Source organism: Juglans regia, chromosome 6, assembly GCF_001411555.2.
Source record: "Juglans regia cultivar Chandler chromosome 6, Walnut 2.0, whole genome shotgun sequence".
NCBI lineage: Eukaryota > Viridiplantae > Streptophyta > Magnoliopsida > Fagales > Juglandaceae > Juglans > Juglans regia.
In genome coordinates, this window is record NC_049906.1 from 35708238 (window position 1) to 35733426 (window position 25189).

A 25189-nucleotide genomic window follows, 5' to 3' on the forward strand; every position below is an offset into this window, starting at 1 on the left:
ATTTTGTAACTCATTTTTTGTAATTTTGTGTTTGGTAATGTCATTTATAAATACCAATAGTGTAATATGTAGTGGATTGCATTGTGATGCATGCATAGATGAATATTAATTTTTTTTTTTTGTTTTACATGCATTTAGTATTTTTAGAACACAAATATTATGCATTTCATGAACTTGACTTTTTAGAAAAAAAACTTGATAAAATAAAGACTTTTACATTAAAAAAAAAAAATCCAGGTACAATCTGGAACCCATATTTCTGGGTTTCAAAAATCCGGATCCATCCAGATTCCGGCCTGGGTCTAATCCGAGTTCTGGCCTTGTTTGAAACTCGAGTCTGGGTCCAGTTATACCCGAATTCCCGGATTAGAACCCGGATAAACACCCCTACATTCAATCAATCTAACCCCCAAAAAAATGCAACTCAACATTAAAAAAATTACTACTATTTGGCTGAACTCTCTCGGTAGAACCTCTACATAAAGCTGAGACATACAGAAAAAAGAAGCAGGGTCTCCAACTCTACCATAGAAATTTAGGTCCCTTTGTCTTCTGTAAACAATTTTGTCGGTGAACGCCCCATTAAATTCTTATGCACAAATGTTTGTTAGCGGTTGGCTGTATTACCATTTTAGAGGAGAGGAAAGCTATAAAAATGCCTCTTAATATCAGTTGTCCTTCTGCTGAGATAAAAGAAAAAATAGTTATCTGTCCTGCAACTCCCCTCCCCTCCCCTCCACTGGCTCTAAAAAAAAAAAAAAACTCCCCTCTCCTCCACTCGAGCACTAGCATTGATTTTTTTTTTTTTTTTTTATGAATATTTAAAATCACATCTTTTAAATTAATTTTACATATAAAAAAAAGCTCTCACATTAAATTATATATTTTTTAATCAAATAATAAAAAAATATTTTTATTTTTCCTAAAATTATTATTTTTATATATTTTGCAATTAATACCTACTGTAAATTCTATTATTTAACCTGCATTAAAAAACATCATTTCCATATATCCAAATATTATCAATTTCATATATTAAAATGAGCAATTTTATCAATAAATACTAACATGTGCTAAAAATACTTTGTGTCATCAACATAATACAAATTTCATGCTTTAAGAGCTGCTATTGAAATGGGTAGGAGAGAGAAAAAATAGTAAAATAATGTTTGGAGAGTGATTAATATTTTTTCAAATTTTAAAAATGCATAATTCAATACAGACAATTTTAAGAGATATTATATAAATATGAAGATAAATATAAAGATGCATAAGCCACTATCAATACTCCAGACATAAATATATATTGTTGTGTACACATTAACATGTGAGTGTAATATATAAAAAAAGAGGTGGACTTCGTTTTTATCCTTAAAAAGAAAGATGGAATGCATATAAGATAACAACAAAAGGAATTACTTTCAGATGAATGCTTGATCATACATCTATTTATAATATAAAGTACTCACCGTATTTTTATCATATAATAATCCTACCTCATCGTATGAAAATTGCTGTTCATAAAGCCTTCTTGACGATGCCACTACCATAGTAAGAAACAAAATTATCTTTAAAGGAGAAGTTAATCAGTGCATACGCAATAAGTACAGACGTTTGGATTCGGAGATGACTTGAGATGAGTTGAGATAGATTGTGAATAGTAATGAGATGAGTTGTAAATAGTAGTGAGATTTGTGAGTTAAAATTACTGAATAATAATAAATAGTAGTGAGATGAGTTGAGATGAATTGAGATGAGCTGAGATGAGTTACGAATACGAACGTCTACATAATCTACTGTATTAATTGTCTGAGTAATTTTATATATAATTGTAAAGTATATAAACGTCGCATAATTATTTTAAAAAAGAGTAGAATTTATTATTAAAAAATTAATTTTTTTATGCAAATTTCATATTTTATTATTTTCTTAAAAATAATTATAAGACTATTGTATAATTCATAATTATAAATATCCTTTTTTTCATTAATTGTCGTAGCAGCTCAAGCGTATAAAGTTATAAATACGGAACTTCAAGAGGTCAAAGTCAAACCGGACAAGTTTTATTCTGGACGAACCTTACGTTTTCATCTATAATTGGTCTGTTCTCTAGGGCATTAAACCATGTGTGACAGTATCAACGTCCACTAAGGGGGAAGAAGAAAAGGTCAAAAACCCAAAAAACCTTACATTATCCTCTTGAACAAAAACCCAAAAAAGCTCAAAACTTTCTCACAACGACAACGTTCATCTATGGCGTCGACGATTTCTCTGACCGGTCAGATGCCAAGCCTACGAGGAGTAAATGACTGGAGAAAGCCTTTTTCGTCGCACTCCCTCTGTAAATTCTCTGTCTCTCTCTCTGGCTTCCTTATTGCCCGTTTGGCTGATGAGCAACTTGGAAATTAGGGAACTATATTTCCAAATGTGAATATGCATATAGATACCAGTATTGGATTGGGTTGTGATTCTCTTGTGCAGTGTGGTCTATCTGGGGAAAATCATGTATTCCTCATCTGAGTGTGTTTTATGTAATGGTTTTTTTATATCGCTCGCTTACGATTTTGATTGCTGCATCGTATCAACTTGAGTCACTGGACTTGTGCATTTTTGCAGTTAAATACTTTTCTTTTTGATTTGATTTTATATTAGCTGTGGAGGTATTTATTTATTTTTGGCGACGGTTTCCCTACATGTGGAACACCAAGGAACAATAATGAACTGAATGCCAGAGAACATGGCTAACTTAATTCTACATGTGAGCTAACGGTTGGCTAACATTTACAATGAATCACCCCCTCCTCCTAAAGAGAAGCCAACAAAGTGAGAACAGAAAAAAGATAAAAGGAGATGGATTTGACAAATAGAAAATGTATCTTGTTCATGTTATGGTCAATTGAAAATGTTTAAAATGTTTTTCATTTTATTTTTCATCTCTATGCTTGGAGGCAAGCTCACAACGGCTTCAAGTTTCCAGTCTATTGGATTTTTTAAGGATTTTTGCTCATTTTCTCCTTTTTGCTAGTTGGGTGTATGCGTTTGTATACTTTGTATGTAGTTGAATTGCACCCCTATGCAACTTCAGTAAAATTTATGTACTCATGATATAAATGTTATGCGAAAAATATTGGTGCTGTCTTGAGTTTTTACTTCTTGTATTTATTTTTATTTTATGTAGAATGTGGCTAGAATGCTATGCCAAATGGAATTTTGGTATTCATATTGTCTGTATTGATTCAATCTGGAATTTTGGTATTCATATTGTCTGTATTGATTCAATCTGTAATTTTGAGGCTTCCAGTTTGTTTTATACTTATATAAGAACTTTCTTTTCAAACCATGTAATTGTATAATTGATGATAGTAATAGAGTTGGTAACTTACCCTTCTGCTCATTTACAGGTAACCTGACTTCAAATGCAAATTCAGTGGATCTGCAGATGTTATCTCAGGCTCGTCAAGGTAAATATGGGCATAAAGGTAGATCCCTCCGTGTCTATGGTCTATTTGGAGGGAAAAAGGACGAGAAGAGTGAAGATGCGCCTTCAAAGGTTAATGAACTTTGCTTTTAGGTCAAGAGTCTGTTGGTTGTAAAAAATGACTACATTAAGTGCAATCATCGTTGCAAATTTGAGGGCTTTCTTTTATGGCCTTGTGAAGTCCTTGAGAAACCTCAAACCAAATTACTTGATTGTTCAGTGTAGTAAGAGGTTTTGCCGGTGCATGCCTGTGAGAAATCCAGAAAGGATATGACATTAGCATTTCCTGACCCTCATCTGAAGCTATGATATGTAGGATGTTAGTCCTCAACAACTGGCATGTTGGGTGCTTGATGAGATGAAGCTTGTTTGAACTTGTGACATGTCCACCCTTATTTTCTGAAAGATTTTGGAGAAGCATAACATTATAAAGCTTTTATTCTAAATTTCATCACGACGTTACCCTCTAACTTTTACATGTGCATATAAACTTCCAGACATACATGTAAGCATACAAAAGATGTGCTCTTTTTAAAATTGTAATCATGAGCTTATATAACAGACCTGAGTCATGATCTTCAGTTATTTTTGTCCACGGCACTGATTTGAAGTTTCATACCTGAAAAAACTTATTTTTCGGCAATAATATATGAGATCTGAAACCAAATGAAGTTTCAAACAGAGCTGGTTGGAACCTTATTCTTAGTTTGTGAGTTTTGTGATGGAGAGTTTAAAAATTGGATTTTTTTTTTTGTAGTCGCAAGACCTTGATGCGCCACAGTCTATTTCATTTTCTTTCTTTAAATATTGGAGTGAGGAGTTTCTTTAAGCATGAACTTCTTATACCATGCCATGCATCTTGTACTTTGGCAAGAGATTGTTTCTATGTCATGGTATTCATTCATAAAGCAATGACTTAGAGGAGTCTCAAGTTCTGTTGGTGATATTTCTCAGAGGGATGAAGTGTTTGATAATATAGTAATACTCAAATTGAGTTGTATAAACTATTAGATGATGTAGTTTATAAGTGCCTTCGTTTACTTATGAAAAAAAGAAGTGCCTTCATAATACAAGTTTCGAATGATAATAATCAAACCTACAAGGACAATTAATTTTATTTGGTGTTGTATATTTTTGTTGCGTGATGATATGGAGTTGGACACGCATCTGGGAACTGAGACTGATATTACTTTGGTAGTTGACTGTAGGCAGGAATTCTTGGAAACATGCAGAATCTTTTTGAGACTGTGAAGAAGGCACAAATGGTTGTCCAAGTTGAGGCAGTACGGGTGCAAAAGGAACTCGCTGCGTAGGGCTTATGTCTTACACCTACTGCATCTGAATTTTACTGCTTAGCATCTGAATTTCTCATTTTTTATTTTTATTATCATTTGTTTTGCAGGGCAGAGTTTGACGGTTATTGTGAAGGTGAGCTAATCAAGGTATGCTCTCTCTCTCTCTCTTTGAGAGTGTTTTGTGCCACGTGCATGCTCACACATTATGAGCACTTGCACATGTATGCTAATGGCTTTGCACCTATCGTATTTCAGTAAGGTCAATATATTGTTTTTCCAAAACACTACATGCCAAAAAAAGAGCTTGCAAAACAGTAGAAAATTGTTTGTAGTATATGGTTTTCAATGAGATTTGAGGACAAATTTCTCTTTTCATGAGTAGAATCATTACAAAACAAAATCAGGACCATTGTGGAAGATAATAAGATCATGTAGACATTGTAGTTAGCTCCATTTGATATCCTTGTTATGATTCTGTACCTGATATTCCAATGTATTGAGACCAAAGTGTCATGATTCAAAATTTCTCGTCTACCCAATGGAAGTCTTTGCTTGTCATGGATGTTTGGTTGCCCCTATGTGCTTGCTGCTATTTTACTAAAGGACTGCTCTTTCCATCTGAATGATGTTATGAAAATGCCTCAAATTGTTTGATTACCTTGTATATTACCAGCCTTGATTTATTTCTTCAATGAACATCACAATAGTTCTTAGCTTATGTTTATAGGTAACACTCACTGGAAACCAGCAACCTGTTCGCACAGAGATCACTGAGGCTGCAATGGAATTAGGGCCAGAGGCAAGTTATTCTAAATCACATTCATCTGATTTAATTTTTCTGTTGATTTTTTCAGGAATGAAAAATTACAAATAGATAAACACAAAATTGGCTCCAGCTTGGGGTTGAACTTGTGACTTCAGTAATTACAAAAAAACTTATAATTATTAACTTACCATTCTTCGTTTGTCCCGTTTGCTTGTTTGGACTTTGTTCCTAAACACCAGGTGCCAAAAAAAAAAGTTTTTGTTTGAAGAAAGTTTTGTTGGAATCTAGTTGCATTTTCGTTATCCTGTCCTTGTACCATGGGGGGAGGTTGATTGCAGTCACCAATTTCATGGTTTCACTCTTACAAATTTAGCATTTTGAGATTACTGGTGAAAACTTGGGGGTGCATGATGGAAACGTGGTACTTTTTTTTATTTTTTCTCCAACAAACCCCCTGGGGGATTCTTGAGAAAGTTGAATGGTCATCTATGCCAATATATATATATTTTTTTCTTTTGAAAAACACTGAAGCTTATCTTACCTATCAAAAAATAAATTTGAAGAATATATTGACCCAAAAGTCATGGAGAATTTTGTGAAAAATGGAAGAAAGAGTTTTTTTCTTGTTATTTATTTGGGGGATCGCATGAATTATTTTCTCCTTAATTTCCTAAGGTTCCTCTCTCTTCAGTTTTTTTTTCTCTCCGTACACTTTTAAGAAAAAACATTCTCGTTTGTTCCCGTCGTCAATTATTAGCATAGTGGACTGGTGATGGCGATGGGCCATACTAAGGAGTTGATCATAGACTCCAAACTCTTTTACTTTCGTGAAAGAGGGGGGTAGTTTGACCACTACAGAGAGGGGTTGGAGGGTGGTGGCTAAGGTGGTGTTGGGACCATCAGCGATACAATGGCTGGCCAAATCGATGGAGGCGTGCACAAAGGAAGAAAAAAGAGATTATTATACCACAGTTCGGGAAGGCAGCCATAGTTTCATAGCCCAACGTTGTTCGAATGCAAGAGGGAGACATATGGCGGTGGTAGAATATGGAGGTGGAGGGAGGAAGAACTTCATATTTGTTCCTGAGGAAGAGGGTAGGGGTTGGAACAGGATGGGAGAGGCGTTGAGGGACTGTTTCTTGGATAGAAATACACACAATGATGGGCAAGGGAAAGAGAAGGTAGTCATGGCTCAGCCATTGAAGCACTCATACAGGGAGGCGTTGAGGGTGGAACAGCCACCCGTGTCTCGATTTGGGTATGTTGATAGGCTGGGTCAGAGTGGCGTGTTTTCAGGACAAGAGACTGACAGAGGGGTGCGTCCAGTACAATGGCAGAGTGGTGGTAGCAAAGGGGGCGTAGCAGAGGGTGAGAACATGAATGTCTTACTGGAAGCCAAGACGCAACTTGCAGATCTGCAAAACAAAATAGAGTGGTTAATTAGGAAGGAGATGGCGTCTAATAACATGGGTCCAAGAGGGGCGTTCCCTTCGGGAGCTGAGTTTGTGGGTGCTGGGCCTCAAATAGGTGGGCACGAGCCCAGATTCCCAAAGCCTTTTGATAACAGGCAAGGGGGATTTCAATTCGGACAAGTGGTATTGGGCCATAGCGGAAGTGGGCCTAGTAAGCCCGTTTTAGAAGCAAACAATAGTTGGAGGATCCGTTTGGAGAGTGACCCGAGACCCATCTCCAACGGAAACTCAACTCGCATGCTGAGACCACCATCGGAAGCTGCGAGGTTCACGGTGGGCCCTTCGCCGGTGGCCCAGACAGCGCCGGCGAGGGTGGTGTAGCGTTCCCCCCTTCGTGCGAAACGGAAAAAGATTTTCCGATGATGGGTAACGAAAAAAGAGTTACCAATGGTGTAGATTGTCCTTTCGCAGCGAGATTCAAGGTGGGTCCTTCCTCGGTGGCTCAGATAGTCAATCAATCTTTTTTCCAGATGGACCTGTTGGTACACAAAACTTGCTGATAGAGACCTTGGACTTTATATCGACACAGTTTGAAAGTGCCGAGAGGTAGACAGTGCTGAGGTTCTTTCGCAGAGGTCTCCAGAGCCCAGCGAGAAGGTACTGGAAGGAGGGGTTGTGAGGATTGTAGAACTTGGGGAAGACAATGTAGTGGGGATATCGCAGAGTCTCACGGAGACTAGTGTTGACATAGTCTTGGTTCTTGAAACTCAGGTGAGCACTTTCCCTACTGAAAATGAGGTGGTCAATATGGTTAATGAGGTTGAATGGGAAGGACAAAATCTGTTTGGAGGGGAGGTAGAAACAGGTGTTAGAGAGTCATTCCCGTTAACTTATTTGTTTCCTAATGAGTTTGAAATCTCTGAATGGGTATTCAAAATGGGTGGGAATGGAGAGTGTGGGGTATGAAGAACAGTTTATGGCCCTTCTCACGGCCATTGAGGTAGGCCATTCTTAGTCCAAGAAATCTGGTTCCAAGAAGCAGAGGGAACTTAACAGACTAAAATGGTCGTTGAATGAGGGTAGCTCAAGTCGTGATAAGAGCAAAGGGAAGGGTACACATGTTTCTTTATGAAGCCAAAAATTGTGTCTTGGAATGTACGCGGGTTGAATGAGATTAATAAACGCCATCTTATAAAGAATTTGCTTAGGGACTGGAAAGCGGATATTGTGTGTTTACAAGAAACCAAGTTGAAGTTGGTGTCTAGAAAAATAGTGAGAAGTGTGTGGTGCTGTCCATATGCGGATTGGGTATATTTGGCTTCAAATGGGGCATCGGGTGGGATACTAGTGATGTGGGATAAAAGGGTGGTGGAAAAAATGGAGGTGTTTGTTGGGGATACACAGTGGCGTGTTCTTTTAAGATGGTGGAGGATAATTTTTTATGGGCGTTTGCAGGTATATATGGACCAAATGATGACAATATCAGACAATGTTTGTGGGAAGAACTTGCAGGAGTGTACAGTTGGTGGGACCTCCCCTAGTGCATAGGTGGTGATTTTAATGTGGTAAGATTTCCTATTGAGAGGTTTGGTAATGATCGGATTTGTCCTGCCATGACAGAATTTTCAGATTGCATCTTTGATTTGAATTTGGTGGATCTCCCACTGATAGGTGGGCCTTTTACCTGGTCGAATAGTCAGACGTGGTCTCGTCTGGATAGATTCTTATTATCGCCGGGTTGGGAAATTCATTATCTAGAGGTATGTCAGAAGATATTACCGCGACTATTTTCGGATCACTTCCCCATTTTATTGGATGGAGGTGGTATCCAAGGAGGCCATCTCTATTTCAAGTTTGAAAACATGTGGCTCAATAGTGAAGGTTTTGTGAAAAGGGTAAGGCAGTGGTGGTCCTCATATTAGTTTTTTGGTACCCCCTCTCATATACTTGCAGGCAAACTAAAAGCTCTAAAGAATGATTTAAAGCTTTGGAACCTCCAATCTTTTGGAGATATAGGGGTACAAAAGAGATCCATGATGGATGGATTACAAAACATTGAGAAGATCACTGAAGTTAGAGCTCTCACCGTAGAGGAAGTCTCACATAAGGTAGAACTTGTCTCAGAGTTGGAAAGAGTATTATCCTTGGAGGAAATCTCATGGCGTCAGAAGTCTAGGGCACTTTGGTTGAAAGAAGAGGATCAAAGTACAAAATTTTTCCATAGAGTGGCTAACTCTCATAGGAGAAATAATTCCATTGAAATGCTTAAAATTAATGGTAGTGAAAGCACGGAGGCTTCAGAGATCCGGGAACATGTGGTGACTTTTTATGAAACTTTATTTAGAGAAGGCGAGGGGTGGAGGCCAAAATTAGATGGACTTGGTTTTTATTCTATTGAGTCACAGACATCGTCATGATTGGAAAGACCTTTTGAGGAAGAGGAGGTGTATGAAGTGGTCAGAGGAATGGCGAAAGATAAAGCACCAGGTCCAGACAGCTTTTCACTAGGTTTCTTCCAAATTTGTTGGGAGGTTGTGAAAGATGACATCATGAATGTGTTCCAGGAATTTTTTATGGCGGGGAAGTTCAAGAAAAGCCTGAATGCTACATTTCTTGTTCTGATTCCAAAGAAGACTGGAGCATCGGAAGTGAAGGACTTTAGGCCAATTAGCCTTATAAATGGGGTATACAAAATAATTTCCAAGGTGCTTGCAAACAGGCTAGGGATGGCCGTTGGTAAGATAATCTCAAAGCCACGGAATGCTTTTGTAAGGGGTCGCCAAATTTTAGATTCTGTCTTAATCGCCAATGAATGGCTGGATAGTTGGTTAAAGTCTGGTGTTGCAGAGATTATCTGTAAACTAGATATGGAGAAGGCATATGATCATGTAAACTGTGACTTCCTCTTGTATTAATTGAAGATATGTGGCTTTGGGGAGAAATGGTGTAGGTGGATCAAATGGTGTATTTCAACGGCAAGATTTTCAGTTTTAATCAATGGCAACCCACAGGGCTTTTTCAAAAGCTCACGAGGTCTAAGACAGGGAGATCCCCTGTCCCCTCTATTATTTGTTATCATCATGGAGGCTCTGAGTAGGATATTATTGGCAGTGGTCAGTAATGGGTTTTTGTCCGGATTCTTAGTGGGTGATTCGAATAGGGGCTTGATCTCGGTATCTCACCTATTATTTGCAGATGACACTAATCTTTTGTGAAGCATAGCAAGACCAACTTCGGGCTTTGAAGGCGCTTATATTTTGTTTTGAAGCAGCGTTAGGGCTGAGAGTGAATTTTGATAAATCAGAGTTAGTGGCTGTTGGGAACGTCAGTAATTCTCGGCATCTGGCTAACACTCTAGGGTGCAAGGTCGCTTCTTTGCCTATGACATATTTGGGGTTACTGTTGGGGGTTGTATCACGGGCTTCAGCTATTTGGGATACAATTATTGAGAAAATTGAACGGAGATTAGCAGGGTGGAAGAGATTGTATCTATCGAAAGGAGGCCGGGTGATCCTTATCAAGAGCACTCTTTCTAACTTACCAACATATTTTCTATCTTTATTTCCAATTCCAGCTTGTGCGGCGGCGAGAATTGAAAAACTATATCGTGACTTTCTATGGAGTGGACTGGGAGAGGAATTCAAGTTCCACCTTGTTAGTTGGGATAAGGTGTGCAGACCAATTTGCTCAGGTGGGTTGGAGATAAAGAATTTGAGAACATTTAACCGGGCACTTATTGGGAAATGGCTTTAGAGGTACATTATGGAATTGGAAGCTTTCTAGAAACTTTTGGTTGATTGCAAATATGGTAGGGTATGGGGGGGTTGGTGTTCTAGTGAAGGGAATGGGTCTCATAGTGTGGGGATTTGGAAACACATAAGATGAGGGTGGGGGGTGTTTTCTCGATATACTAAATTTAGGATTGGGGAGGGTACTCGTATAAAATTTTGGAGGGACATTTGGTGTGGGGAAGAGGCACTCATGGACTCGTTCCCTATGGTTTTCCGAGTGGCACGTGACCAAGAAGCTTCGGTGGCGAACCTCATGGTTCATTCAGGGGACCAAATTCATTGGAATATACTCTTTAATAGAGCAGCCCAAGACTGGGAACTAGACAGTTTCGAGGCTTTTTTCAGAGTAGTGTATACTATGAAACCGAATGGAAGGTGTGGTGTGATAAGCTGTGGTGGACACCAGCAAGTAAGGGTATCTTCTCGTTGCGTTCCTTCTATAAGTCCCTTACCGTACTTCCGAATACCCATTTCCCTTGGAGAAAACTGTGGAGGAATAAGGCACCCCCTAAGGCACTCTTCTTCACTTGGACAGCGGCTTGGTAAGATTTTGACTACCGACAATTTACGAAAGTGTAGGGTAATTATTCTGGATTGGTGCTGTATGTGCAAGAAAACTGAGGAGACGGTGGATCATCTTCTGTTACAATGTGAGATAGCTAGTGCCGTGTGGAGCGAAGTGTTCAGTCACATAGGGTTAAACTGGGTGATGCCTGCTACTGTGGTGGAATTATTAGCTAGTTGGGTCATACTGGATGGAGCTCCACAAATCAAAGCTCTATGGAAGATGGTTTCTAGCTGCATTATATGGTGTATATGGCGAGAGTGTAATGAGCGGACATTCAAAGATAAGGAGTGGACCTTAGAGGAGCTTCGAGTTTTATTTTTCTGTACCTTACTGCTTTGGGCTATAGCTGTAGATTTTAATGGCCTAAATGTACATGATTTTCTTGTTTCTTTTATAGCAACTTAGATAGGCCTTAACTCTAGTATAACTTCTTGTGTACTTGGGTTATGCCTATTCTTATTTATACTATCGTTTACCTATAAAAAAAAAATTTATTTGGGGAGGGGTTTAGCGTTGGAGTAACTAAGAAATAACAGGCTAACCTATTATTCAGTAATCCATCCATTATAAGTGGATATTTTGGAAAGATAATTAGAAATGAGGGAAACGATTTAATCTATTCAAGTCCAACAGGGCATAATCTTTGAAAATGTTGGAAATAGTTTATAAGTAACCAATTTGTTTGGATTCAGTGATACTTACTCCTGCACAGATGATTAATGTGAGGTAGGCATTACCGTTTAATGCTTATATACTTCTTGTTTTATGTGCAGAAACTTTCGCTTTTAGTTACCGAGGCATACAAGGATGCCCACCAGAAAAGTGTGCAGGTGAGAATTTACTATACAGAATTGAGAACCCTCTTCCATCTTAGCCATAGAATTGAAAGTCTTAGCCATTTTGATTTTCTCAGGCCATGAAGGAGAGGATGAGTGATCTTGCTCAGAGCTTGGGAATGCCTCCGGGTGCTGGCGAGGGATTAAAGTGATTAGTTTCTTATCATACTGGTATTTGAAATGCACTTCAATTTTGGTACACGAACAGAACAGGAATCCTTGCACTAGGACATTCACACTAACATTGTTCGTTTCAAATTGAAGAGAAGGGAGATATTTTGAAACCTGTGGTGCAGCTAATTTTGCAGTAGATGAATTCCTACAAAATGTAAAGGATTCAGCTTTTCTTCATGTGGTTTACCAATTACCATAGATTTGCTCTTGAAGTTATCATCCATGTTTCCAGGAGCTAGCAATGAGATATGTAAAACTGGCATTATCTTATTTTGTTTTCAATTACCATAGAATTGAAATTGGTTGCCAAATTGGCTCCATGGCAGTAGTCGTGTAGGGAAATTTCTGAGAGTGGCGGTGCACGAGACCGGAGTTTACTCTATAGGAATGGGTTCTTTTGAGGGTGTGGTGCACGGGACTGGAATTTATTCTATACGGATGGGTTTGAAAGGTCTTGCCTTGGAGAGGTTCCTGACCAAAAAAGAAAAAAAAAAAAAGGTCATGGTTTACAAACTGAAGGATCATGATTTTCTAGACCTTTTACGATAATTTCATTATAGAATTCTTCATATCAATCTCATCTCTTGCTTGCATTAAAGAACTTACTAATGGGTTTGACAATATCAATCCAATTCCTGAACTTAAACAACAACCTGCATCCGCCTACACTTCTTGAAATCATCAATACTGATTTGAATGAATGTTTTCTATCCTAGCCACTTTCCCACCGTTGTGTGGAATTTCAAGCTAATTTAAACAATTACATTAATTAGCAGCTTTTCTCAACTATCAATCGTTGTACTTTCCCAGCAAACTTGTCAAGACTTTGGTAGTTCTTTCCCTGCCAAAAATGATCTGAAAAGAATGAATCCTCTCTTGGGTTGAAACAATGGAACTTCATGGCCAGCCCCTCTTACTGTAGCAAAGGTTAGCCCCTTGTAGACCTCTGTCCATCCTCCTACCTACAAAAGAGTCATAATTGTCGAGTTATTTTATTAGGAAAATGTCAGTCGACTCTCTCAAATCTCATTTTATTTTATTTTATTTTTCCTTTCACCACTTTTGTATTGTATTGTATTGTAGTAGGGTGTATGTTGGTAAAAAGTTTTTTTTTTTAATATTGTTTTAATATCTTTAAATATATTTAAAATATAAAAAAATACATTAATATATTTAAAATTATTTTTTTAATCATTAAATAAAAAATAAAAAAAAAAGTTCAAAATGAGGATATCAAATAGAGTGTACACAGTAATATTTTTAATTTCTTTTTGTTTACCTGACCACCTGAGTACCAAGGGTACCACCTTGATTTGATAGTTAGATTGAGATGGCTAAGAGAGAACCTAGTGGCAGTGACGGGAACCACTGAATCTGTGTCTCCACTGCATAAAAAAATAGAAGCAAATTACTCACATTTCAGATCAAGTTGGTGAAAACAAACATAAATTCTACCTAAAAAAACTCTGGCCACAACTTTAAACAAACACCATATCCATACGGATCTTAACCTGCGCCTGACTGAAATAACAGGAGTGAACCGACACACAAAAAGCTAAAAAACTACAGTGAAAGCAGCACTGACTTTCAACTGCAGAACGACCTTTACCATCACTGCATTGGTAGATCTCTTGGGTCAAAAAGAAAATGGAGTTGAACGTTGATGGATATCACTAGTCGACAACACATTAAAGTCTTATCTATCACAGTCTAATACTCAACCCATCAAATCAATTCGCTAGAGGTGAATGTTATTGTCATTTAGGTGATAAGACATTGTTAAATAGCAGTGTTTTTTTGTATTAATCACAGTGGAATTTGCAGCCACGACTTTCTATTTATCAAATCCTCCGAACAATGTTTAACCATAATCATTTATCAACACCTTCCAAAGTGAGACATTCAGATTAAGGAGATGGCTAATGACCCCTCAACATTGCGTAAACGGTAAATAATTAACAGTGTAAGCGTTTTGGATTAAAAAAAAAAAAAAAAACCACGCTCTGCTAAAGCGAGTCATGAAGTTATATGCATGCGAAGGTTGCAGAGATCCCATTTCAAGTGCACAAAAATTAAGAAAATTCCTTTTTGAGCTTCTACCCTTTGGACTAACCCATGAATCCAACCTTCTAAATGCATAGGATGAATAAGAATTGAGGCAACATAATAATTTGTTTATGAAGATATCTTACCTGAAAACCCAGATTCTTAGACCAGCTGCAATCAGTTCCTTGTATATGGGTAACACAGAAGTTTCCGAGTCTTTCCAGTTTTTTATGAGAACATCACTGAACAAAACAAATTTATACTAAATCCATAGTTTTCTTTTGATTTCTGTATAAAGTTGCAAAAAAGAAAAAAAAGAAAAAGAAAGAGTGCGTTGAAAATTACCTGCAAGCAGTCCATTTGTAAGGTATTCCTGTAATATTTGCATGCATTGCCTTCTGCACTTCTGGTCGGTTATAATATTTCTCAGCATAATTTTCAGTACATGGATCGTACCCAAAAATCCGGCGACGTAAAAGGGTATCTCTGAGCCTTAGATGCTTCGTGGTATTCTTAGGCAAAGCTATGCAAGATGGTGTATATATACTATATTGATCAATGTCACCAAACTCATAATTCATGGCATAATTGACTGCGTCATCACATTGCTGAGACGCTTTTTCCTCCTTGAAATGGCAATGCCTGAGAATCGATTTGTAGCTTGTGTCTGATATCATTGCATGGCTCCACCAAAATGTAACTGTTCCAATGCTGTCATAATAGTTATCAGTTACTGCATTTCCCACCTGCACATATAATTTCATTTAAACTTGGAATCCCTTAGGGTTAAGATTATATAATTTGTGTGAATTGTGTTATATACTACTTACAATGAAACCTTTAAGGTTGATGATGGGATGCGAGTTTGCTTTATTATAATCAATGATCTTCTTTGCCAACTGGGGAACATAATGCCCTATGAAAAGAGTACAGAACATTAGCTTCTAACGACTAATTAGACTTTATAAGAATGCACTCTTATATAAATATATACCAGCATAGCTCTCCCCAGCAACGTAGAATTCTCTATATCTGTATTGTGGAAATCTTGACATCCATCTAATTACAAAGACTAGAGCATCCTGAGCTGTGTGACAGAAATTGGGGCAACTCTTTAGATTCAATAAAGAAATAATTTCATGGTAATAAGCAACATCAGTAATAACAATCATCATCATTTCTGGTACCTGTCCTTTTGTCTCCGGAATCTCTAAGGTCGGAGCTTGTATTTGAGTAAGAGAAACCAACACCAGCAGGCGATTCAAGAAACACTATATTTGCTTCTGTGAGTATAAATTGTTGTTAATATATATATATACACACACACACACACACACACATGAAGTGCTATGTATGAGGTAGCCATCTTCATTGTAGATAGTAGTTCTAATTACCTGTATTCCATGAATACTTGTTGAGATAAAGAGATGAACCGGTTCTGTTAATCCTAAACGGCCCAATTTCCTCCGATGCTCCATATGCTACTGATGAACAACCCGGCCCTGCAGATTTACACACAGTACATTCTCTGGTTAATCTTTTGAGAATTGAATCAAAGCTATCTGAAAGTTACATTAGTCCCATATTGAAAAGCAAACACAAGTGTGGGGCCTAAACCTTTAAGTCTAATATCTTTAATTAAATTGTATATATCTGAAGTCTCTTAATTTTCAAGTTTTTGTCTTTTCCAATCCTTCTTTCGGCAGTGACTAGAAGATCGAATTTGTTTAAAGGATAAGCAAATAGCAGATCGAGGGGTTATTTTATCAGAAAAATTGAGATTGAATGATGTCATACGACACCAAATTAACCAAGCATTGCTGCCTTTTTCTTTTTGGTGCAGATGGCGTTGAACGAGGTAGAATTAAATAAGTTCAAGGTGCTGTGCTCGATCTATATAAGTTATACAATGATTAATATATGTCCCATCTTTTTCTAAAAAAAAATTTGCTTGGTGTACGTAAATAGATAACCAACACAACACCAGAAGCTAAACACCAGCAGAAAAAAACAAAAAGCATGCATGCAGGTCAATAGCCAAGTTCACGGAAAGATTAGGTATGAATTTGACTGCATATATATATATATATATATACTATATAGTATCTATAAAATAATCAACATTAGATAAACCTACCCATTTAATAATTAAATATGGCTATTGTATATACTATGTGATATCTGCTTCCATTCTTTATGCACAGTTAATTATAAGTGATCCACATATATAGTACCCTTTTGCTGATCTTTCTCTATTCTCGATCTTATGCTTTCGAAACTTATGTGTAACTTTTTGTTCCTTCTGTTTCTTAGAAAAGAGAAAAGATGCTTAATAACCCCACATCATCATCATGATCACCGTTCGTGACTTCTGAATGCGCGTGCTTCAAAGATGGAAGTACATGGTGTGTCATGAATATGCATGAGAGAGAGAGAGAGAGAGAGAGAGAGAGAGAGAGAGAGAGAGGGAGAGAGGCATGCATCTTTTGCTGGGACAATATGGAAAAGGAAAAATCAGAGCACTTTTTTAAGAGAAAAAGTTGGTTCACTTTGTAGTGGAGTTGGGTGTTTTCTTTCCTCACAACCACAAACTATATTTACAGACAAACAAAACAGAGTGAGGGAAAAATGACTGAGGTAAAGGAGCTGCTAGAAAGAGAGAATAAAAGTCAGGTTTTGAAGGAATAAACCCTATATACAGACACAGGGAGATCACGAGGACCCATGTGGCTGCATTTTTCTTCCTGCTCGTACATTGGTACCCTACCCAGCCAGTTGTGCTCACATACTTACCCATACACTTGATAGTGATGCATTGCTGGTGCATATTAGCCTTGTTTAGAGGTTGTTTGCTAATGTGCTCTGGTTGTAGATGAGGTGTATTAATATTAGGAAAATATTTACTCAGATTATATAAAAATAAATTTATAAATTGATTTGATTTAATCCATAAAAAATTATAAAATTATATAAAATCAATCTAAGAAATTCTATGAACCTATTTTATATAAAATCTGTGTGTGGAGTAATTTTCTTTCTGGATTTAATATTATAAGGAATCCTACCGGTATGTGAACAAGTTCCGTAATGACGGCAGGACACGTGGGGTTGTGACACGTGCAAGATAAGGGGACCTGGGTACATGGGTTAAGATCAACTATTAATGGTGCATTTAATTATTGGGGGCCGGAAAAAGTTACTTTGGTCAATCATTTTGGCATCAAAACCGAAACCAATATGAAATTTGTTTTTACTTTTGATGAGTTGATGCTAAAATTATTGAAAATCGATCGTAAGATCAAGAGCAGTTCATTGGTTTACTCAACTAATTTCCTGGTGGGTACTAATTACTTAACTAATTTCATTGATTCCCAATAAATACTACTGTCCTAGCATTCCCTACGACTTTCCCACATTTCATTTATTTTGAAAAAGAGTGCTCATTACTGCCTTTAATGAAGGGTTTCCACAAGCTACGAATGGAGAGTGTACTGGAATTCTACCAAATTCCCCAGAAATTTAAAAAAAAAAAAAATGGACTTAGAGCTCGTTTGATAGTGAGATGAAATGAAATATTTTAGATGAGTTGAAATAGAAGCTAAAGTTTTACCTCCATTGAGCCAAAGAACAAGGGGTTTCTTCTCAGGTGAAGCTGTGGCTTCTGTCAACCAGTAGAAGAGAGCTCGGCCGTGTTGTTCGTTGACGGTAACGTATCCAGAAAATTGAGAAAATGTCACTGGTGGTTGTCCGGGCAGTGCTGAAATTCGATCTAGCTCTTGTTGTTTTGGGACATGAGCAGCAATGGCCGTGGTTGAGGAGAAGAAGAATAAGGACATGAAGAGAAGGGCTACACTTGGGAATGTAATTGGACCCTCCATAATGTGTGTAGCGCTCTCTCTATCTCTCTCTGATTTTCTTCAAGTGAGATAAGATCAGAGACTCTGAGAGTTTCTATATTTATCTAAGTAACTAGTTCATAGAACTGGGTGAAGATATTGATGCCTCAATTATAGGTTAGTAGGGTTGGCCTTCCATTCTGATGTTGCTGCATTACTACACAACTGCAAGTTGGGCTGCTCGGTGGACCTTCTCACTCTCTCTCGGGATTGAGAGAGAAAGAGAGAGAGAGAGAGAGAGAGAGAGAGAGAGAGTAGCTGGTCCTACAAGCTAGGCATGCAATTGATACCTGGATCAGAGCTTACTTAATAACAGAGAAGCAGCATCATAAATGCATGCATCACAAGAGATCTCATTTCAGGGTTGCAACTTACAAATACACTGTACAAAGCCATGAGCTTTGACTTGCGGTAATGTTAGCTATCGAGAAAAAATGAGAGAGCTAGCTAGGTTCACCTTTTATGTCAAAACCTTGAATTTCCCAAGATTATTTCTCGAAACAGGGAAAATAAAGAAAAACATTTGAGCATGACAGAAACTCATTAATCAGAGAGGTTGTGTCAAACTTACCTATCTAGTTGAGTTTGGCTTGAGCTTTGGTCAACCAAAGCTTATTTTATCTCTCCCTCTGTCTCTCTCTCGTGTTCTTAAGCATAAAGAGAGAGATCAGAGAAAGGATAGCTACAACAATAGGTGAATTTGATGTGGGGTTGCAGCTCTTGTGACCTCTTCTCGGGCACTAAACTACTGTCTTTCCAGCTTTGGATAAAGGAGTGAGCAGACACGCGACCTTGGAGGCTCTGACCAAAGAGTTCCTATTAACATATACACGAGTCCCTACACTCACTTCTCGTGGGGGCCGGGTAAAATGCAGCAAGATTCATGAAATATATATATATATATATATCTGACACAGTCCAAAATCCATAGGGTTTTTTTAAAGGGTTGTTCGGATTTCAACAACCAAGCCAAAGTAGTAAGACATGGGTTGATCTCCCATGTGGTGTGGGTTGTTCAAAGAAAAATTTGTCTAAAATAGTGGATAGGGATCTGTTCCAGTAATACTGTAGGAGTTAAAGGGTTGGTCATCCTTCTACACATGAGATTTACCAGATTCTTTTCTTAATGCATGCATGGACTTCATGCAATCAAAGTGGTTCACCAAATTTGATCGATCAAATTGAATTATCAGACCTATCTGAAAGAAATGTTTTTTTTTATTTTTTTTATTTCACATCAAACAACAACAACAACAACAACATTTTCTTAATTTCAGTGCAATTATTTCACGATTAATAGTAGTAGTACTACTGCTTGCATTTCTATCTCTTTAAAAAAAACAAAAAACCAGAAGAATGACGTGTATGCATATGTATACACTTCAAAAGTACCTGAGTACAGGGCAGGAACACCCATATGCATGCATGCACTTTTAATTTGTCAATGAACTCGAAGAGAATTATTATATTAGTAATGCTACACACAGTTGTGTAATGTGTAAACGTCGTATAATCGATTTGAAAAAGAATGAAATTCATTATTAAAAAATTAATTTCTTTTTATGTGGATCCTATATTTATTCATTTTTTTGAAAATGACTGCACGACACTTGCACACTCACGACTGCAAGTATCATTTCTCTTATTATATATGATTGGCCATAATTTATTCAGCAGGTTAATTAGAAAAAATAAAAGCAAATATATATAGGGTTGGAACTGAAGAAGATCGATATATCTTAGGTGCAAAGGAAATTGGAATTAATTTGGCTAAGAGAAAAAGAAAAGAAAAAAAAAAGAATATGCATTGTTAAAAATTAGAAGAAGCCTGCCATTTTTGTAAAATAGTAAATGACTAATATTCGGTAACCTCAATTAATGGAAGAGAAAAAAGAGTTGACCTTGAATTAGTACCTCATAAATATCTACGTACTTATAAAAAATAAATAAGATTTTTTTTTTAAATTAACGTGAATTGATACACGGTATACTTGTAAAATATAAATGACATATTCATTATATAAGTTGTTTTACAATTACTTTTATAGGCTTAGCAAATGTAAAAAAAACTCCAAGGGTTGGCTCAAGTGGTGAAGGTCTTGAATTTGAGCGTATGCTTCCCTCAAGTTTAAGATTCAAATCCTCTTGGGTGCAAATAATCTTTAGAAAATATTAGATTGAGAGATTTTTTCCTTCAATTACCCGATACGTACTTGCGGAAAATTTCTTGCAGAGGACCTGTGCACCCCTAAGATTAGTTGGAACGCTAGTCTTGGATACCTGGTGCCAATAAAAAAAATATAAAAAGAGAAAAAAAAAATTAAAATATAGGATACTATAACTATAGGAATGTGTATATATATAAAAGTTTTATTACTTATCATCCCACACACCACACTTTTTTTTTAATTCTTTAATTATTTTTTTGTTTGATTTTTTTAAACTAATTGAATTATTCTACTCATCATCTATACAACACACATTTGGTAAAAAATAAAAAATAAAAAATTATGTGTGGTATGCGATGTGAAGATGATGAGTATATATACTTTTTCTATATGTGTATATATCCTCATGATGATTGATATCATATCATTAATTAGTGACAATATATATGCTGATCATAAGTTATTAAATCTAATTTAGTCAACAATTCAAAATTGATAAGATTCTCCCTCATGATCTCCTATATATTATGACCTAATGCATGACCCTCCCTAGCTAGCTAACTCTTCCTTTTTTATTTTTTTGTTGGCAAGTTAGTACATATTATAATATTGATGAAATTAGAGGTCCCAATTAGTACTTCCTCATGAGCGCATAGCAGATTAATTAATAATATTATCTCAAAAAAGAAAAAAAAAAATCTCATTTGGTATCTCATAAAAAGCAAAACACATAAAATATATACATAAATTCTGGATTGAGACCCATAAAATAAAGCAGCATGCAGTAGCTGACCAATATATCTGCTTGAACAGTACCACATGATCATGCACCGACAATTAATATATAATTAATGAGGATCCAATAATATTGCTCGCGCATAGTAATTAATCCATTAATATTATAATTAATTATAAAACTTTGCAGCTTGTTTTTGTAAAACTCCTAGTCCTATTGTATATAATTGATGAGATCTCTCCCCCATGATTTCCGAAACAATTAATACAATATTATTATTATTATTGCATGAATCCCATTTATAAAAAACTCTTTGATCAATTCCCATATATGCATTGCTCGATCGAAGCTAGCTAGCTCATGCATGCATGCGGATGCAAGCGTGCAGAATCTGATCTAGATCATGATCATCTGTAACATGATCATGATGAGGAAAGCCATCCCTGTCCTGCATGCCGAAGCTTCTTCTTGGTCTTTTTTTATTGAAAAAGTTTTCTTACAAGCAACTTCGCATATCAAATCGCGTATCAATATTAATATATAAGGTATCCGTTTAATAAATTGGTACGAATTAATTATTTTCGTGAAATATAAGACTTTATTATTCTCTAAAAAATTTTATTTTTTTATTTTTCTTTTCAATAGCAAAAATTATATAAGTGTTGATACGTAGTTTGATGTGCCAAACTGTTTGTACCTTGCAATGATAGTCTTTATTATTCTAAAAAAAAAAAAAAAGAGTCGAAAATATTTATAATAATGAGCAATGTTCTTAATTAATGTTGCATGCCGGCATTCAAATCATGTTGCCGTCATATATGGTCAATGTTCTTAATGTACACAGAAAGAGATGCAATATATATATATATATATATATATATATATATATATATATATTAATATGTGAATGGGCCTGGCATTGTTAAGATTAGTGTATATCTTATATACTATATGTTATGAACATGGGCATTACCATCAGGCATCCAGCTAGCTGCTCATCATGTCCCAACGTCTACGGCACGGGCCGTTGACCCATTTTTTTAAGGCCTTTAAAAAGGAAGCCTAATTTTTCTCTGTAAAAGGTAGGAAGAAGAAGGAAGAGAATGGTCTCTCTGTCCTCGTCTTTTTGTTAACATATATGGCAAACCAAGAATCAAGTCCACCTTAGCATGAATTGTTTATCAAAAAAAAAAAAAAAAAAAAAAAGAATCAAGTCCACCTAACTTTTAAGTGTGTTTTCATAAAAGTTTTCCAAATTGATATGTTTTATTGTATATAGCAAAATTTTCTCATATTTGATTTATTATATCTAGTCATATAAATTTGTAAGCTTATAACATCTTTTATAAAAGAAATGATAATTATAGTCATGAGTGTATAAACGCCGTATAATTACTTTAAAATAAATAAATAAATATGAGACTCATATGAAAAGAGATTAATTTTTTAACAATAGACCTCACTCTTTTTCAAAATGACTATATAACGTTTGCACACTCTACGACTGTATTTAACGTTATTTCTTTTATAAGCCTAACACTTTTCTCTACTCTTATTAATTTAGTGGAGATTGAAATTTGGGGATTTGTAAAATTTGAATTTAATTAGAAAATATATCGATCTACAAAATATAATAAAGTCTTTGCAGAGATATTTTTAATGAGGATAATAAGAAATTAAAGTGAACAAGGTAAGTAAGTACACTCCGAGAGGATTAGCATTTACTTTCCATGATAGTGTGATGTGATTATTTTAGCATCCATGCATAAGTTGATAAAAGTTATCTAATGAACAGTTATATTCGTTTGATAAATTGGCATTAAATATAAACTTTTAGTATCCATGAACTAATAAATTTATTTAATTAAAAGGAAATTTAAAATTTACGAAAAATGATGAGCTCTTTAATATGAAAAATATGAAAAAATATTTGGTTAATGAAAAAATGAGTGCAGTCCAGTTAGTAATAATATAAAAAATTCTTCTCACCATCTTCACGCACACCACCACACATAATTTTTTTTAAAATTTTTTTTTTCTGAACAACTTTCTTATTTTTTATTTATTTTTGTTCTGTTTTACAGATTAATCCTAATTTACTGGCAAAAGCAGGATTGTAATTTGTATGTATAATATCTAATGATTATATATACATGATCAAGTACTAGACTTCCTTTTCTTAAAAAAATAAAAATAAAAATAAAAATTATGTAACAATTAATGACCCGGCTGGATTAGTTTATAAATTAAATTGTTTTAATTTAACTATAGATCATGGTTATATCTAAATATATGATATTAACGATGGGGTCATAACAAGATGATAAATTATAACTTATTTTTTAATTAACAATCATATATATATATATATATTATAAATGATAGCCGATGGTAGTTTAGAAATCATGCTCTAATTGATTAAAGAATAGTAATATGAGAAAGTAAAATATAATTTATTTTTTTTAAAAAAAGGGATAATCATAATAAACCAAAATAAACCAGATATTCTTATGGACCCTACCATTAAATATTTCACCTTTTGTACATGTGAGTAAGATATAATTATTTGAAGAAGTAACCATGTTTGATTTAAAAAAATATAGAAAACTTTCTAACTATATATATATATATATATATATATATGTGAAATTACTATTTATTCTAAAAGTTTAAACTGATGGGAAAAGAGAAATATAATTATTTTTTATTTATATGCTTAACATTTATTCCATGTGTGAGCCAGACTCCCTCTCAATAAATAAGTTCAACATGTGTAATATTTAATTAAAGGAGATAGAGTGTAATGGAGAAGATGGAATAAATGAGAAAAGAGAGAAAACAAAGATCAGAAAGATTTGAGGGGAGTGATGTGAAGAAGAGGGAAAATCATGGAGAGAAAAAAGAATGAATGAAAGAAAAAAAGAAGATAAGAGAAACCTGGAAAAAAAAGAGAAGAAAATGAGAAGAGAGATCACATAAAAATAAGTACATTTACACAGAGATCACGCAGAGATCAATTTAAAAGAAACGTTTGTTTCACACAGAGATCATATAAAAATAAGTACATTTACTTACATCAATTTGTGAACTTTATTTTAATTTGTGTACTTCACACTTGTAGAATAAGGCCAGTTTTTTATAGAGATTATATCGAATGAGGATAATTAATTAAATATAAACCTTTAGTATGGATGCACTAAAGAATTGATTTGATTAAAATGATATTAATGATGAGCTTTTTAATACGAAAGTTTTAGAAAAATACTTTAGATATAAAAAATATTATATAAAAATAAACTCATAAATTGACTTGACTTGATGTTGTACTTTAGATCGTAAACTAATTTTATTATAAAACATATCTTACACATCAGTGCTCGTCGAAAGCTGCGGAGTCCATCTGGTATTCAAGAATGAAAAGGAAGGGAAAGATCATTTAGGTTGTATGGCTTCCGAGTTATGCAACCATGCAGACAATGATTCTTCAGTTCACTAGCATAAATTGTCCAAGGAAAAATAATAAACACACGTTAGTTTTCACAATATGTTTTAAATAAAATATTTTTGTAAAATATCTTAAAAATGAACACTATTTTACAAAAATGTCTTTATTTTATAACATGTACATGTAGGGATGAAATTCAGAGTTTGTTCCAAAAAAAGATTGAAATGTGTTGACCGTTCGAACACGTTCGAAGGGTATATGTAGGGATGATAAACTTCGTCTTTATTAAAATAACAGTTCGAATGTGGTAAAGAAATTGACGGATTAAATGAGAGAAATTGATTTCTGTTCGAACATACCACTTTACCGTTCGAACATGTAGATCATCAATATTCGAACGGTTATGTTTAGTTCAAATGGTATATGTGTTGTTCGAACGCTAACATTAATTTTCATTAAAGAATATATAATAGAAATCAACAATTAAATTATAAAAAAAAGATTTAATTCATAATTAATTAAATTTACCAAAGATCACATATTGTCCATGCCAAAAACAAAAGAATATATAAATTAAA

The 25189-nt window shown here is 35.2% G+C and overlaps 2 protein-coding genes across 2 annotated transcripts; one reads left to right on the forward strand and one right to left on the reverse strand.

Moving 5' to 3' along the window:
* Positions 1-2181: 2181 nt before the first annotated feature.
* On the forward strand, positions 2182-12631 carry LOC108996811 (nucleoid-associated protein At4g30620, chloroplastic-like). The gene is made up of 7 exons (XM_035690848.1): positions 2182-2341; positions 3402-3550; positions 4687-4787; positions 4881-4920; positions 5501-5572; positions 12084-12140; positions 12224-12631. Exons 1-7 carry the CDS (start codon positions 2254-2256, stop codon positions 12296-12298), a joined length of 582 nt encoding a protein of 193 aa, XP_035546741.1. The 5' UTR covers positions 2182-2253; the 3' UTR covers positions 12299-12631.
* Positions 12632-12882: 251 nt separating this feature from the next.
* LOC108980355 (serine carboxypeptidase 24-like) lies at positions 12883-18703 on the reverse strand. Its single transcript, XM_035690847.1, has 9 exons — positions 17977-18703; positions 15761-15868; positions 15554-15649; positions 15361-15453; positions 15197-15282; positions 14712-15112; positions 14513-14608; positions 13600-13705; positions 12883-13282 (listed from the first exon to the last, which is right to left on the reverse strand). Exons 1-9 carry the CDS (start codon positions 18242-18244, stop codon positions 13139-13141), a joined length of 1398 nt encoding a protein of 465 aa, XP_035546740.1. The 5' UTR covers positions 18245-18703; the 3' UTR covers positions 12883-13138.
* Positions 18704-25189: the final 6486 nt, after the last annotated feature.

Bases quoted from the DNA above. Each gene is read 5' to 3' on its own strand.
- LOC108996811 (XM_035690848.1), top strand. From the start codon at position 2,254: ATGGCGTCGACGATTTCTCTGACCGGTCAGATGCCAAGCCTACGAGGA. The intron at 2,342-3,401 runs GTAAATTCTCTG...GCTCATTTACAG, and splicing joins TTTTTCGTCGCACTCCCTCT to GTAACCTGACTTCAAATGCA. The intron at 5,573-12,083 runs GCAAGTTATTCT...TTTTATGTGCAG, and splicing joins CAATGGAATTAGGGCCAGAG to AAACTTTCGCTTTTAGTTAC.
- LOC108980355 (XM_035690847.1), bottom strand. From the start codon at position 18,244: ATGGAGGGTCCAATTACATTCCCAAGTGTAGCCCTTCTCTTCATGTCC. The intron at 15,869-17,976 runs GTAAAACTTTAG...GTAAATCTGCAG, and splicing joins TGTTCTTTGGCTCAATGGAG to GGCCGGGTTGTTCATCAGTA. The intron at 15,113-15,196 runs GTAAGTAGTATA...TTATATGTGCAG, and splicing joins TCAACCTTAAAGGTTTCATT to GTGGGAAATGCAGTAACTGA.